This window comes from Halichoerus grypus, chromosome 3, assembly GCF_964656455.1.
Source record: "Halichoerus grypus chromosome 3, mHalGry1.hap1.1, whole genome shotgun sequence".
NCBI lineage: Eukaryota > Metazoa > Chordata > Mammalia > Carnivora > Phocidae > Halichoerus > Halichoerus grypus.
The window spans coordinates 43,433,776-43,450,470 of record NC_135714.1 but is presented as its reverse complement, the minus strand read 5'-3'; the positions used below and the strand labels follow the sequence as shown (position 1 = coordinate 43,450,470).

Below are 16,695 nucleotides of genomic sequence, written 5' to 3'. Positions count from 1 at the left end.
TGTATTATTAGTTTCAGAGGTAGAGGTCAGTACCCAGTGCTCATTACATCACATGCCCTCCTTAATGTCCATCACCCAGTTATCCCATCTGCCCACCCCCATCCCCCCCAGCAACTCTCAGTTTGTTTCCTATGATTAAGAGTCTCTTATGGTTTGTCTCTCTCTGATTTTGTCTTGTTTTATTTTTTCCTCTCTTCCCTATGATCCTATGCCTTGTTTCTTAAATTCCACATATGGGTGAGATCATATGATAATTGTCTTTCTCTGATTGACTTATTTTGCTTTAGCATAATACCCTCTAGTTCCATCCACATCATTGCAAATGGCGAGATTTCAATTTTTCTTGATGGCTGAGTGGTATTCTATTGTATATATATACCACCCCTTCTTTATCCATTCATCTGTCAATGGACATCTGGGTTCTTTCCATAATGTGGCTATTGGGGACATTGCTGCTATAAACATTGGGGTGCTGGTGCCCCTTTGGATCACTACCTTTGTATCTTTGAGGTAAATAACCAGTAGTGCAATTGCTGGGTTGTAGGGTAGCTCTATTTTCAACTTTTTGAGGAACCTACATCCTGTTTTCCAGAGTGGCTGCACCAGCTTGCATGCCCACCAACATTGTAAGAGGATTCCCCTTTTTCCACATCCTCACCAACATCTGTCATTTCCTGACTTGTTAATTTTGGCCATTCTGACTAGTGTGTGAGGTGGTATCTCATTGTGGTTTTGATTTGGATTTCCCTGATGCCAAGTGATGTGGAGCACTTTTTCATGTGTCTGTTGGCCATTTGATGTCTTCTTTGGAGAAATGTCTGTTCATGTCTTCTGCCTATTTCTTGATTGGATTATTTGTTCTTTGGGTGTTGAGTTTGATAAGTTCTTTATCGATTTTGGAGACAACCCTTTACCTAATAAGACATTTGGAAATAATTTCTCCCATTCTGTCAGTTGTCTTTTGATTTTGTCGACTGTTTCCTTTGTTGTGCAAAAGCTTTTTATCTTGATGAAGTCTCAATATTTCATTTTTGCCTTTGTTTTCTTTGCCTTTGGAGACATGTCTAGCAAGAAGTTGCTGTGGCCGAGGTCACAGAGGTTGCTGCCTATGTTCTCTTGTAGGAGTTTGATACATTCCTGTCTCACATTTAGGTCTTTCGTCCATTTTGAGTCTATTTTTGTGTATGGTGTAAGAAAATGGTCCAGTTTCATTCTTCTGCATGTGGCTGTCCAATACCATTTGTTGAAGAGACTTTTTTCCATTGGATATTCTTTCCTGCCTTGTTGAAGATTAGTTGACCATAGAGTTGAGGGTCCATTTCTGGGGTCTCTGTTCTGTTCCATTGATCTCTGTGTCTGTTTTTGTGCAAGTAACATACTGTCTTGATGATTATACCTTTGTAGTAGAGCTTGAAGTCTGGAATTGTGATACCACCAGCTTTGGTTTTCTTTTTCAACATTCCTTTGGCTATTTGGGGTCTTTTCTGGTTCCATACAAATTTTAGGATTATTTGTTCCAGCTCTGTGAAAAAAGTTGATGGTATTTTGATATTGATTGCATTGAATGTGTAGATTGCTCTAGGTAGCATAGACATTTTAACAATATTTGTCCTTCCAATCCATGAGCATGGAATGTTTTTCCATTTCATTGTGTCTTCCTCAATTTCTTTCATGAGTGTTCTATAGTTTCTGAGTACAGATCCTTTGCCTCTAGAGGGTTAGGTTTATTCCTAGGTATCTTACGGTTTTTGGTGCAATTGTAAATGGGATTGACTCCTTAAATTCTCTTTCTTCGGTCTCATTGTTGGTGTATAGAGATGCAACTGATTTCTGTGCATTGATTTTATATCCTGCCACTTTGCTGAATTCCTGTATGAGTTCTGGCAGTTTTGGGGTGGAGTCTTTTGGGTTTTCCACAGAGTATCATGTCATCTGTGAAGAGTGAGAGTTTGACTTGGCCAATTTCAGACACCTTTTATTTCTGAATAAAAGGCATTGTTGTTGTCTGATTGCTGAGGCTAGGATTTCTAGTACTATGCTGAACAACAGTGGTGAGAGTGGACATCCGTGCCGTGTTCCTGACCTTAAGGGAAAAGCGCTCAGTATTTCCCCATTGAGAATGATATTGGCTGTGGGCTTTTCGCATATGGCTTTTATGATATTGAAGTATGTTGCCTCTGTCCCTACACTGTGAAGAGTTTTAATCAAGAAAGGATGCAGTACTTTGTCCAGTGCTTTTTCTGCATCTATTGAGAGGATCATATGGTTCTTGTCCTTCCTTTTATTAATGTGGTGTATCACATTGATTGATTTGCAGATGTTGAACCAACCTTGCAGCTCAGGAATAAATCCCACTTGGTCGTGGTGAATAATCCTTTTAATGTACTATTGGATCCTATTGCCTAGTATCTTGGTGAGATTTTTGGCATCCATGTTCATCAGGGATATTGGTCTGTAATTCTCCTTTTTGGTGGGGTCTTTGTCTGGTTTTGGGATCAAGGTAATGCTGGCCTCATAGAAAGAGTTTGGAAGTTTTCCTTCTTCCATTTTGATTTTTTGAAACATCTTCAGAATAGGTATTAATTGTTCTTTAAATGTTTGGTAGAGTTCCTCTGGGAAGCCATCCAGCCCTGGACTCTCGTGTGTTGGGAGATTTTTGATTACTGCTTCAATTTCCTTGCTGGTTATGGGTCCGTTCAGGTTTTCTGTTTCTTTCTGTTTCAGTTTTGGTAGTTTATATGTCTCTGGGAATGCATCCATTTCTTCCAGATTGTCTGATTTGTTGGCATATAGTTGCTCATGATATGTTCTTACAATTGTTTGTATTTCTTCGGTGTTTGTTGTAATCTCTTCTCTTTCATTCATGGTTTCTTTGGGTCCTTACTCTTTTCTTTTGGATAAGTCTGGCCAGGGGTTTATCAGTCTTATTAATTCTTTCACAGAACCAGCTCCTAGTTTCGTTGGTCTGTTCTACTGTTCTTTTGGTTTCTGTTTCATTGATTTCTGCTCAATCTTTATTATTTCTCTCCTCCTGCTGTGTTTAGGCATTATTTGCTGTTCTTTCTCCAGCTCCTTTAGGTGTAAGATTAGGTTGTGTATTTGAGACCTTTCTTTTTTCTTGAGAGAGGCTTGTAATGCTATATACTTCCGAATTAGGGCTGCCTTTGCTGCCTCCCAAAGGTTTTGAACAGTTGTTTTCATTTTCATTTGTTTCCTTGAATTCTTTTTCTTTTTTAATTTCCTGGTTGACCCATTCATTCTTTAGTAGGATGGTCGTTAGCCTCCATGTATTTGATCAAGTTATTTCCAATTTTCCTCTTGTGATTAAGTTCTAGTTTCAAAGCACTGTGGTCCGAAAATATGCAGGGAATGATCTCAGTCTTTTGGTACCGGTTGAGTCCTGATTTGTAACCCAGGATGTGATCTATTCTGGAGAATGTTACCATGTGCACTCGAGAAGAATGTATTCTGTTGCTTTAGGATGGAATGCTGTGAATATATCTGTGAAGTCCATCTGGTCCAGTGTGTCATTCCATGCCCTTGTTTCCTTGTTGATCTTTTGGTTAGATGATCTGTCCATTTCAGTGAGGGGGGTGTTAAAATCCCCTACTATTATTGTATTGTTACTGATATGTTTCTTTAATTTTGTTATTAATTGGTTTATATGATTGGCTACTCCCATGTTAAGGGCATAAATATTTACAATTGTTAGATCTTCTTGTTGGATAGACCCTTTAAGTATGATACAGTGTCCTTCCTCATCTCTTACTATAGTCTTTGGTTTAAAATCTAATTTGTCTGATATAAGGATTGCCACCCCAGCTTTCTTTTGATGTCCATTAGCATGATAAATGGTTTTACACCCCTCCCCCCACTTTCAATCTGGAGGTGTCTTTGGGTCTAAAATGAGTCTCTTGCAGACAGCATATCCATGGGTCTTGCTTTTTTATCCAGTCTGATACCTTATATGTCTTTTGATTGGGGCATTTAGCCCATTTACCTTCAGAGTAACTATTGAAAGATACAAATTTAGTGCCATTTTATTACCTATAAAGTTACTGTTACTGTATCTCTGTTCCTTTGTGGTCTGTGTTACTTTTGAGTTCTGTCTTCGCTCAGAGGATCCCTTCTAATTTTTCTTGCAGGGCTGGTTTAATGATCACAAATTCTTTTAGTTTCTGTTTGTTCTGGAAGCTTTTTATCTCTCCTTCTATTTTGAATGACATCCTAGCTGGATAATGTATTCTTGGCTGCATGTTTTTCTCATTTTGCACCCTGAATGTATTATGCCAGTTCTTTCTGGCCTGTCAGGTCTCTGTGGATAGGTCTGCTGCCAGTCTATTGTTTCTGCCCTGTTCTCCACTATAATTTGCTCCATTATACCTTCTGCGCCCCCCCCACACCCCAACTTCTTCTTCTGGGATCCCAATTATTCTAATATTATTTCATTTTATGGTATCATTTATCTCTTGAATTCTCCCCTCATGATCCAGTAGTTGTTTATCTTTTTCTCAGCTTCTTTATACTTGATCATTTTGTCTTCTGTATCATTTATTCTCTTCTGCCTCATTTATCCTAGCAGTTAGGGCCTCCATTTTTTATTGCATCTCATTAATAGCCTTTTTTATTTTGACTTGATTAGATTTTAGTTCTTTTATTTCTCCAGAAAGGGATTTAGTTTTTTTATTTATCCAGAAGGAGATTCTCTAGTGTCTTCTATGTTTTTTTCAAGCCCAAATAGTATCTTTATAATCGTTATTCTGAACTGTATTTCCGACATCTTACTTTTATATCCATACTGATTAGGTCCCTGGTAGTCAGTACTGCCTGTTGTTCTCTTTTTTGAGGTGAGTTTTTCTGTCTTGTCATTCTATCCAGAGAGTAGGTGAATGAGAGAACAAAATACTAAAATGGCAACAATGACTCCAGAGAAATATACACTAAACAAATCAGAAAAGACCCAAAACTGAATTAAAAAAAAAAAAATACTGTAATCAGACAGGTGAACAGAAAAGAGCAATACACTGGATGCTGTGTGTATTTTGGTCTGTTTGTTAGAAAACCAGATCCCAAAATTGTAAAGAAAAAAAAAACCATATGTACAAAAATAAAATTAAGTACAATGAAAGGATAGAGTGTAACTAAAATTGAAAATTAAAAGACAAAAAACAAAGGAATGTAAACAGGTGAACAGAACAGAACAGAGCAATACACTATATCCTGAGTGTATTTTGGTCAGTTTGTTAAAAGGAAACTACATTTCGATATTGTAAAGAAAGAAAACCTTATATATATATACAAAAATAAAATTAAATACATTGAAAGGATAGAATGTAACTGTAAAGATGAAAATTAGACTTTAACAAAAAAAAAAAAAAAAAAAGAATATGATCAGACAGGTGAAGAGAACAGAGCCACACACTAGATTTTGGGTGTATTTTGGTCTGTTTGTTAAAAGAAACTGCATCCTAAAATTGCAAAGAGAAAAACTTTTATATATATACAAAAATAAAATTAAGTACAATGGAAGGATAAAATGTAAAAGTGAAAACTAAAAAATTTTTAAAAAGTTCATAAAGTAAGAAATTGGTTGAAAACAGAGGAAAAAATTAAAATTGAAAGACTAAAGAATCGTGGGAAAAAGACCATTAATTCTATAAACTATTTTCCCCTAGTGCTTGAGTTTTGCAGTTCTCTATGAACGGTAAACTTGGTCTTGCTGATCTTCTGGGGGGAGGGGCATGTTGCGTTGATTCTCAAGTGTCTTTGCCCCAGGAGGAATTGCACTGTCCTTGCCAGGGGGCCAGGCTAAGTAATCTGCACCTGATTGCTCCCTGTGGCTTTTATTCCCTGAAGGCTTTCCGCGCTGCAATGGCGGCTTCCCAATGTCCAGCGGAGCCAAGAACTCGGCGCCCCACTCCTCAGTGCACCCTCAGGGAAAAGCAGTCAATCACTACGGTCTCTCTTGTCTCCAGCTGCACTCCGTGCTCACCTGGCCTATGACCCAGCGTTTCTGTCTTGGTCACGTGACCCCATTTTGAGTCTCCAAACCCTGAAGACTCCTGCAGCACACACTCACGCCGATCCTCCTGGGGTGGGGGTGGGGGGTCTCGCTGGGGTTCTGCTGTGCCCCGGTTTGTAGTATATAGCACAACAAGCTGGGAACCAATTCCTGGGCTCAGTGATTACAGCCGGCTTCCCTGCTCTGATGCCTGGGAACTCGGCCGCACTCAGGCACTCCCAGTCTTCCTGTGACCCTGGGGATCCTGAGACCACACTGTCCCACTTAGTTTTCTGCCCTGCTTTGCCACCTGAGCACCTTTCATGCAGGGACATCTCTCACCTGAGCAGACTTCTAAAAGTTCTGATTTTGCGCTCCACTGCTATGTCACTTTCCAGTATCCGGCTTATGGAGGCTCCCTCCCCTGCAGTTAATCTTCAGACATATGGCCTCAGATTCACTTCTCTGCACCTCCTATCTTACAGAAAGTGGTTGCTTCTCTATTTGTAGAGTTGCAGCTATTCTTTTCTTAGATCTCCAATTGAGTTCACAGGTGTCCAGAATGATTTGATAGCTGTCTAGCTGAATTCTTGGGGCCAGACAAAACCTAAGGTTTCCTACTCCTCCGCTATCTTGGACTATCTCCTGAAAGTTATTTTTAGTTCTTATTTTCAATGAAGACTTGCATAATTATCATTCAATTAGTAACCTTTTTTTGTTTAAAGGGTTTAGCAGTTTCACTTCCCAGGGTATTATATCTGTGTAAGGAAAAAGGAGGTTGTTGGAACCACTCAACACCATGGGTAGACCATTAAAGAAGTGTTAAACATAGAATTTCTTAAATATTAGGGGAAAAAGTTTCCCCTTTGTAGCTATGTCTCTTTTTATACATTTTATTTTACTGTGGTAAGAATACTTCAAATGAGATCTATCCTGTTAAATTTTTAAGCTTACAATACATCATTGTTGGCTATAGGTACAATGTTGTAGTGCAGATCTCTAGAGCTTTTTTGTCGTACTTAATGGAAATGTTATGCCCATTGATTATTAACTCCTTATTTTCCTCTATCTCCCCAGCCCTTGTCAATCACTAGTCTACTCAGATTCAATGAATTTCTCTATTTTAGATACCTCATATAAGGGAGTCATGCAGTACTTGTCTTTCCATCATTGGCTTTTTTTACATAGCGTAATGTCCTCAGGATTAATCCATGTTGTCGTATCTCGCAAAATTTCATTCTTTTTAAAGGTGGAATAGTATTTCATTGTATACATATTACCACATTTTGTTTTTCCATTCATCTGTCAGTAGACATTTTGGTTGTTCCACATCTTGGATATTAAGAATAGTGCTGCAGTGAACATAGGAGTGCTAATATCTCTCAGATCCTGATTTCAATTCTTTTGGATAAATACCCAGAAGTGGAATTGCTGGATCACATGTGGTAATTCTATTTTTAATTTTTTTAGAAACCTCCATTATGGTTTCCCACAGTGGCTACACCATTTCATATCCCCACCAATTTTGTGTGGAAGGGTTCCAATTTCTTTACATTCTCAGCAACACTTCTTGTTTTTTTGATAATAGCCATCTTGTCAGGTATGAAGTTGTGTCTCATTGTGGTTTTGATTTGCATTTCCCTGATGATGAGTGACCTTGAACATTTTTTCATATTCTAGGTGGCCATTTGTGTATCTTCTTGGAGAAATGTCTTTTCAAGTCTGTAGGCCATTTTTAAATTGAGTTATTAGTTTTTTTTTTACTATTGATCTCTAGGAGTAGTAACCACTTTTAAATTTGAAGTTTTCTTATTTCAGATATTTTCTTTGTCCTTAAGAAAGAATTAAAATGAATCCTCTTATTGTCATAGACTTCACTTTTATGAAATAATTTAGAAAAATAATTGAAAGATTATTTTTATTCATTGCAATCCATTTTGAGATTAATCTTTGCAAATTATATTTTATAAAGTACTAACACTATTTCATTTTTGTTGACGAACCTCAGCAACACCAACAAAGATCCCAACGGACACTAGCACTCCTCCCAGACCACATTTACCAGCTCATGAAAAGATGGCGCCAAGGAGGGCATCATTTAGTAGTCAGGTAAACTTTATCTAGTTAGTATTCTTCTGAATAAAGATTTATTAAAAGGGGGGGAAAATCATGTAAATCTTTAAAAATTCATTAATTCATTACCCCTTTCTATAAAGATCAAAATAGCTGTTGACAAATAACACTCGAGATCTTTCCTTTTTTGTGAAATAGTTCTCAGACATATTCCTTTTGATTATTTTTCAGGTAAAATGTTAGATATTTCTTTTAATTAAGGAAAGTTATTAATTTAGAGCCATTTCATATCCAATTTCGAATACCAGTCACTTTCAGTTATGTCCATTTAGCTTTTATTGAGAGCCCATGCAAGGTAATGTGGCAGATGACTTCGAAGATAAAAGGATAAGTAGGGAATAGGCATGTCCAGTGTAGAGGGGGAGACATGCCTGCCTGTACTCAGCTAAAAATGTTATGAGGCAAATTGTAGTTCAGTTATAAAGATACCATGGTGGAATTTCTGGTGGAAGTACTTATGGTTGGGGATAATCATCACTCCAGTGTTATTTTTTATTTTGCTTCCTAGTCCATAAATTCCCAGTCTGTTGGTCAATTGTTAACACAGCCAGCGATGTCTCAAGCTGCAAATTTACCAGTTCCACAAGGCATGTCCCAGGTATTTTTTGTTTGTTTGTTTGAGTTGAGTATTTTAAAATGATAAATTGTTTTAAGCTAATAGAGATTTTTAAAAATACATACTTTTAGTGCGGTGAATCTCACCTGTTGGCATTTATAATCTCTGGGGGATATTTTTGATTGTCAGTGATTGTGGAGTATCACTGGCCCTTAATAGGCAAGGGCCAGGGATGCTAGTTGTCTTTCAGGATGCATGACAGTTTTGCACAACAAAGAATTATCCCGGTTTATATGCTATAACACCCCCACTGAGAGACACTGCAGACAGAAAGCTATTAAAGATAAAATATAGCTCTTCTTTTTATTCTTCCTGTGAATATTGGAAGAATCAAGTAATTTTATTCATATATTCATTCATTCATATATGGGACATTTATTGAGATACTTGAGTTATTACAGGTGCCGGCAATACAAATACACGTAAACTATGAGACTTTATTACATCTAGAAGGAATGACCTAGAACTACAATGCGGTATTATATAGTCTGTGCTCAAGGTATATAGGCTCAATGTATATAGGCTGATATGTGAGCAGATTAGATGGACCCCTAATTCAGCCTAAGTGAAGGAAAACTTTCTGGAAGAATTGTTGCTTGGGCTGAGTCCTAAATACAGAAATTCGCAGGAGAAAGGAGAGGTGTTAACAAAAGTGACACTAAGTTACTTTTGATTATAACTTCCCAACTTGGAATTTATGACTCTGCATTCATTCAGAGCCTCAAACACATTAAAAAATACTAGGTAGTGGTAAAAATAATCCAAACTGTTTTGTTTAGTTCAGTATACCTTGACTTAGCAGTATTTCAAATATGATAGTTAACAATAGGTAAAAATGGTTTTCTAAAAATACCTTTGTCTTATATGGTTATTATTTAAATTATACATACATAATTTTAGCCATTATATGACACCTGTACAAGTATATTGACAATGTTGTAAATTACCCAAACATCATAATCTTTACTTCCAGCAACAAATGATCATGTAAGGTGCTTAAATATTACCTGTAGTTGTAATAGTTTTTATCAACATTTGTTCTGAAGGTTAACAGATTTTTTAATGTAAATATTAGACATACTTTCAATTATTAGTTCACTAATCTCAAGATACTGAATGAGTATTAACATTTTAAAGGCATATTTTCATGAAATTAATATCTATGTCAAAAATGTTAGTAAGTATTCAGATCTCATATTTCATTGAGTGATAAAGCCAAATACTTGGCTCTTAGTTCTATAATTTTATTTCCTGTTATTCTGCCTTCTGTGTTTGTATCTATTATTTGCATTTAGTAGAAATCCTTTAAGTGATGACAATGTAATGTTTACCCAAAGGTATAAATAACTTTTGTTAGGATAAAATACAACACTTTGAATATTTTTTAAGGACATGAGGGAGCTGAGGTACAAAATTTGTAATGTTTTCTCATACTTAGTGTAATCTAATATATGATCTGATGATTGTTAACTTCAGAAGTCAAACTTCTATACTTTTTGAAAGGTTATTTTCAGTATCCTCAACACAAACTTTTGAAGATAGAGAAAAAAAGCTTTTGGGAGGGCATTGCTCACTTTTAGATGCAGTTCACTATAGGAGACTTTTTTTTTTTTTTTTTTTAGATTTTATTTATTTGAGAGAGATTATGAGTTGCAGGGAGGAGCAGAGACAGTGGGAAAAGCAGACTCCCTGCTGAGCAGGGAACCCAGTGTGGGGCTCAATCCCAGGATCCTGGGATCTTGACCTGAGCCAAAGGCAGACACTTAATTGACTGAGCCACCCAGGCGCCCCTGTAGGACTATTTTAAGATTAAGACACATTTCCAATAAATTGGAATTCTTTCTGCTATACTATATCCTGTGCTAAATATTCATGGAAATAATTAAATGAGCATGTATACACTTAAGTAATGAATCACTAAGTGTGGCTAAATTTCAAGCAGTAGTAAATAGAAGCTGTTTATGACTCAAGTGAAACCGTGAAATAAGATTGAAAATCCTGGAAGTAGAATAACTGTTCTCATTCATGTATGCATTTATTCATTCATAATTGCTTAGTCTTTAAAAGCCTACATTTCATGCTTGTTTGAGAACAGTTTCAGTTGAAAATATGAGTAAAAATATGGTTATCTGTTAGATTTTTATAACCTTCTAATGATGTGTACAAAGAAGACATTCTAAGGATGACAGAATTTGATATGAATAACTCTAGGAGCAGGCTACGTTTTCATTTATTAAATGATAGAAATTAAGTAACTTGTTCTAGGAAATGGTAGAGCCACAATATAAGCTCTGGTCTTTTTGTTGTTATTGTTGTTATTTATTTTAGAGCAAGCGGGCAGGGGTGGGGCAGAGGGAGAGGGAGAAAGAGAATCTCAAGCAGACTTTGTGTTGAGTGCAGAGCCTGATGCAGGGCTCAATCTCAGGACCTGGAGACTATGACCTGAGCCAAAATCAAGAGTTGCAGGCTTAACCAACTGAGCTCTGGTCTTCGAATGCCAGTGTGTACTTGAAATCAGTCAAGATCTGGTCAGAAGTCAGAAGTCATATCAGAAATTTGAAATAGGGGTAATAATAAAGTTATTAACAGGGAATCCTAAATAATACAGGGATAATGGATGTAGAGAGCATCCACTAACTGTGAGAGGGAGAGTATAGTATGCAAAGAAGGAACAACTTGGAAAACTCCCCCAACCCTCCTAAACTCTTCTTCCTCCAGGCCAGGTTGAAACTCAGTTCCCATTGGGGCTGGTGTGGCTGCAGCCACTGGATGAGAGAGAGGTTCACTGAGGTGCCACAGACCAGGGCTGGAGAGCAGGAAGCCACCTGCTGGGGTACTAGCAAAATTTGCAGGGGAGCTTCCCATAAGGATGCCAGTAAGACTTGCTGGAAAGCCACCTCCTTTTGCAGTATCCCTCCAGCTCCATCTACTGACATGACTAAGTTTGTATCTGCTGACAAAGGAGAAATATTTATAGGGTCCAGCTCCAGTAGCACAAAGCCAAGCAAAGGTGGGTGAATTAGGAGCTGAGAGGCAATACATTGAAAACTGGCATAACATTCTTAGCTCATGATATATACTGCTTATTTTTCACATTGCACAATTATGAAGAGTAAAGTGATTCTAAAATATGTTACACTTTTCCCATACATGGTACTTCAGTTTCAGTTTTCAGCTCAATTAGGAGCCATGCAGCATCTAAAAGACCAATTAGAGCAACGGACACGGATGATAGAGGCAAATATTCATCGACAACAAGAAGAACTAAGAAAAATTCAAGAACAACTTCAAATGGTCCATGGTCAAGGGCTGCAGGTAAGCTATTATATTTGAATACAAGCAAAATATGTCATTCACATTTTGGTTTCTTAGGAAAATTGACTTTTCTTAATTAAAAATGAGAAGCAAGAGATAACATCATCAATTTAGTTCAGTAAATACTCATTGATTACCTACTCAGTATGATTGCATTTATAGTCTGATTCATTCCTAAGAGTATTTCCATCAACATCCTTGTTTCTCCAGATTAGAGTCCTCTTTTAGCAGTCTAATTTTTAGTAAACTTAAACCCATAATACAGTATTTTATTATAGACTTTTAGGTATATGTAGGTACAGAGTTTATAAATCAATCATCAATCATTGTTTTAGTAAACTTCCAGTAGATATGATTCAAATTAGTCTTATTTGATCAGTGGATGGGGCCACTAAAATTGTATCTCTCAGAAGAGACTAAGATTTTGGAGAAGGGAAACTTTAAGTGAAAAAAAAAAAGCTACTTCTATCTAATCCATACATTATAAACAATGAGTGATGCAGAACTGCCAGTCCACAGACCTTTGAGTAGCACTTGAGTTTGAGTAATGCTAGCTGGTAGAACAAACAATGCCCAACATGTAAAATATTCAAACAAGTAGAGGTTTTGAAATTTATCACCCTTTCTCTGACAGTTGGAAACATGATAAGGTTAGGATAACTGGAAGAACAAATAAGAATTATATTTTATCCAGTAATTGTTTATTGCTAATTGTTCACTCAGAATGACTTAGCCATCCTGTTATTTGCTTTTTAAACTTAATTTGTAGCTTGCTTTTGCTTTCTTTTTTTAAATTGCTCTCATTCTTCTTCGTTTTTAATCTACAAAGCTCATTTTAATGTAATCTTTATTTTTAAAGATGTTTTTACAACAGTCAACCCCTGGTTTGAGTTTTGGTTCTGTTCAACTTTCTTCTGGAAATTCATCTAACATCCAGCAACTCACACCTATAAATATGCAGGGCCAGGTCGTTCAAACTAACCAAATTCAAAGTGGAATGAATACTGGACACATTGGCACAACTCAGCATATGATACCACAGCAGACTTTACAGAGTACATCAAGTCAGGTAACAGTATTAAGTGCGGTGGGCTCTGGAGTGTTGAGTGATTGAAATGTATACTATTGTAGAAACAAAAATGAAGGTCTATCTGAAATAATTCCATATTTTAACCTTGAATAGTAATAATCAGAAGTTTAGTTTTGAGGGTGACCATTAAAATATTTTGTGCAAAATTGTTAAATTGCTGATGTTATAAATGCTTTCAGTATCCCGACATTTAAAAATTTTGCCGTTCATTTAAAATGAACATGCAGAGTACTTCTGTATGTTAAAAAGGTTTGACTTACAAAGGAGGCTGACCAGGAAACATGTTACTATATGTGAAGAATAAACTGTTAACGATAGTGATAGTTTAATCAGTATTCTAGGAAATTTCATGTAAATTTCAGGAAATTTGATGCAGGTAATTGGTATATATTGGTGACTGTAAATCCCAAGACTTCAAGTGAAATCTATAAAGATGTCTAATGTCAGTCACTCACTTTGGGCATTTAACAGAAGTTCTAAAGTTCATAGCTTATATTCCAGCAATATATTGAAGACTTAATTCATTTGCAATTACTACAAGTCTTTTTCCTTTGTAGTTAGATTTCTCCCAGAGTAATGTCCTGCTTCTTTTTTGGTCATGTCAACTATTGTTAGAGTGATGAATAGTGGATGCATATTTCCTGAAAAAAAATTTTTTCATTGAATTCATCTGTAATATCTTCTATTTTCTAGCAGAGTCAACAAAATGTACTGAGTGGGCACAGTCAACAAACATCTCTTCCCAGTCAGACACAGAGCACTCTCACAGCCCCACTGTATAACACTATGGTGATCTCGCAGCCGGCAGCTGGGAGCATGGTCCAGATTCCGTCTAGCATGCCACAGAACAGTACCCAGAGTGCTGCAGTAACTACGTTCACTCAGGACAGACAGATCAGGTGGTTGTCATATTTCGGTAGTCATTCCAAAGCTGTAAAAATTGATTAATTAAACAGTAATTTGATTTTTAAAAATATGATTTTAGTTTGTAGCTAACTCCCGCCAGCATTCTTGAATTAGAAATAAAAATGCAGAAGGGTGTCTGGGTGGCTCAGTTGGTTAAGCATCTGCCTTCGGCTTGGGTCGTGATCTCAGGGTCCTGGGATTGAGCCCCACATTGGGCTCCCTGCTCAGTGGGGAGCCTGCTTCTCCCTCTCCTCCCTGCTTGTGCTCTCTCTTGCTTTTTTTCCCTTTCTCTCTCTCTCAAATAGGAAAAGAAAGATGCAGAATATGTCCATTGTTTAAGGACGTTATAGTAAAAGAATTCCTGTCCAAAAATGTTCTACCAAATATTATAGAATCCAATATCCATAGCACACTGTTATAGGAGTTTTATGACAGGCTTTGTATGACTATGAAACTTTGTTTTAATACAGATGTTGATGAGTTTTCATCCAGTAACCATGATTAAGGTTTATACTACCATAGTTTATATAGGTTATGGAATAAAAGTAACTTACCTTTCTTGAGTTTGTTGAGTACTGTACTAGGTGCTCAAAATACACTATCTCATTTAATTCTTTCTTTCTTTTTTTTTTTTTTTTTAAATATGTGTTGGGTCTTTTATTTCCCAGATAAGAAAAGAGTGAGTTTATAGTAATTTGGTTAGGGGCTTATAGGTAGTTAAGGGGGTGATGAGTAGTTTCTAAATTTAAGCCTAGGTATCTGATTTCAAAACTCAAGTGCTTAAATTTATAGTACACTAAACTTTTGTGGGCCATTCTAGAAAAACAACCATTTATGACTTATTTTAGTGGGCAGTCCAAATAGCTGACATAGAAACAAATATTCTGAAGAAATGCCATTATTTCATATTTTGGGAAGCTTTTAACAACTACAGGATCTCTATGGTCTTAAAACTTGTATTTTAAAAATTTTTTAGTTTTTACTTATTTTACTGCAATACAAGTAGGCTACTGCTTTTATAATACAATTTTGTTGTATCAGACTGCTTGGTAGGTTTTATTAAAATCCTGTTAATTTCCAGAGAGTAAAGAAGCTGCAGGATCACAGAGGCAATGAGAGCATGGAGAACTCATTGCTTCTCTTTGGAACTCAGTTCCTCAGGTGAAGTCCAACTTTTCGCTCTGAATTCTAAAAGGAGGTATTATGAATGTGCTCCATAGAAATGTAGAGGATTACTTTTAAAACCTGAGGAAGACGTCATTAATCTAGAATGCTGAGGATACAACTTAGCAACTATTTGTGGACCTCTTTTTTTTTTGAGGGGAAAATATATATTTCAGCAAATATTGGAGTGCCTACTTAAAGTGAGTATGGCACATTCTTTGTCCCAAGAGAATGATCAGACTCGTAAGCCGTAGAAGGTTAAACAAATCAGTATTATTTGGCATGATAAATACTTCTTCCTAGGTCTTTAAAAAAAGGAAGTGAGCAGTTTTATGGGTTGAGGCAAAGAGGTGAAGAGAGGAGTGTGGTCAAGGCCAGGTTTCACAGAGGAGGTCCCTGGCCTGAGTCTTAAAGAGCTAGACTTTTTCATGTGACAGGGAGTCTCAGAAGGCTGTTCTAAACAAAGGGAATAGTATATACAAAGTCACAGAAGTGAAAGTTAAGCATTAAGTAGACTGAAGAATGTCTCTTGGTGCCAGAGATGGATGAAGTATTCTCATCACATTTCACCAGTGAGCAGTTGGGGCAGTTTCTTTTAAGATTACAGAGAAATGAGCATTTAGTATTTCTGTGCCCAAGCCACTTCGTAAATGTTACTTTTCTTTGGGCATTATTCTTCATATGTGAATTTTTAAATTCTTCTATACATATTTTTTGCATTAAATAATGCATTCAGTCCTGAAGTATATAAAATAGCGTATTTTATTTTCAAGATGTGTGGATTCAAAAATAGATTTACTTTGTCTTACGGACCACATAAATAATAAAGTGCATTTCTCCTAACTTTAACACGACTATGTACTTGACACAGTTTATAACTGCAGTTATGTTGTGCTCCATTCACAGTGGAGTCATAGCTCTGTAATGGCCAGTGTTAGAAACTAACTCACAGAAAAGGCAAATAGAAATAATATTGTTCCCTGAACAGTTACCATTTTTTGTTATTTTTTTAATTAAAATAGAAGAAGGAAGGTGGGGAGGGAGCGAATATTAGTGAATTCTAACACAGTGGGTACTGTGCTGTATCGATGAATTTATAAATTGAGGGTACTTTTATTCACTGCTAGAAGGTCGTTTAATTTTGAATTACGTTTATAAGATACAACTTGCAGTGTAAGTATCTTCTTGTAAAACCTAGAGAGGTTTTTAAAAATCCCTTATGATAGCTTTAAGTTTATTCATGATCAGCAAAATGAACACATGCCACATATAGCTGACTCCCCAAGTACCTAGAATTTTATAAAAAGATATTTTTTAACAGATTTAAAACTCCCCCCCCCCCCCCCGGTAAAATATACATGAAATTTACCATGTTAAAACCTATTTCAACATGTACATTTCATTGACATTGAGTACATTTATACTGTTGGGACCGTCACTACCATCAATCTCCAGAACTTTTTTCTTAGC

General features: G+C 36.4%; 1 protein-coding gene across 24 annotated transcripts in view; it reads left to right on the top strand.

Annotated features, from left to right (window-relative positions):
• The window catches only part of CLOCK (clock circadian regulator), a 142,399-nt gene that overhangs the window by 112,387 nt on the left and 13,317 nt on the right, over positions 1-16,695 (top strand). For 23 of the 24 annotated variants that reach the window (XM_078068660.1, XM_078068653.1, XM_078068646.1 and 20 more), the window contains 5 exons: positions 8,010-8,110; positions 8,643-8,732; positions 11,913-12,065; positions 12,925-13,134; positions 13,849-14,054. In XM_078068660.1, coding sequence (XP_077924786.1) covers positions 8,010-8,110; positions 8,643-8,732; positions 11,913-12,065; positions 12,925-13,134; positions 13,849-14,054 — 760 coding nt within the window. The remainder of the gene's footprint in view (positions 1-8,009; positions 8,111-8,642; positions 8,733-11,912; positions 12,066-12,924; positions 13,135-13,848; positions 14,055-16,695) is intronic. The other variant, XM_078068641.1, reaches the window with a different exon arrangement.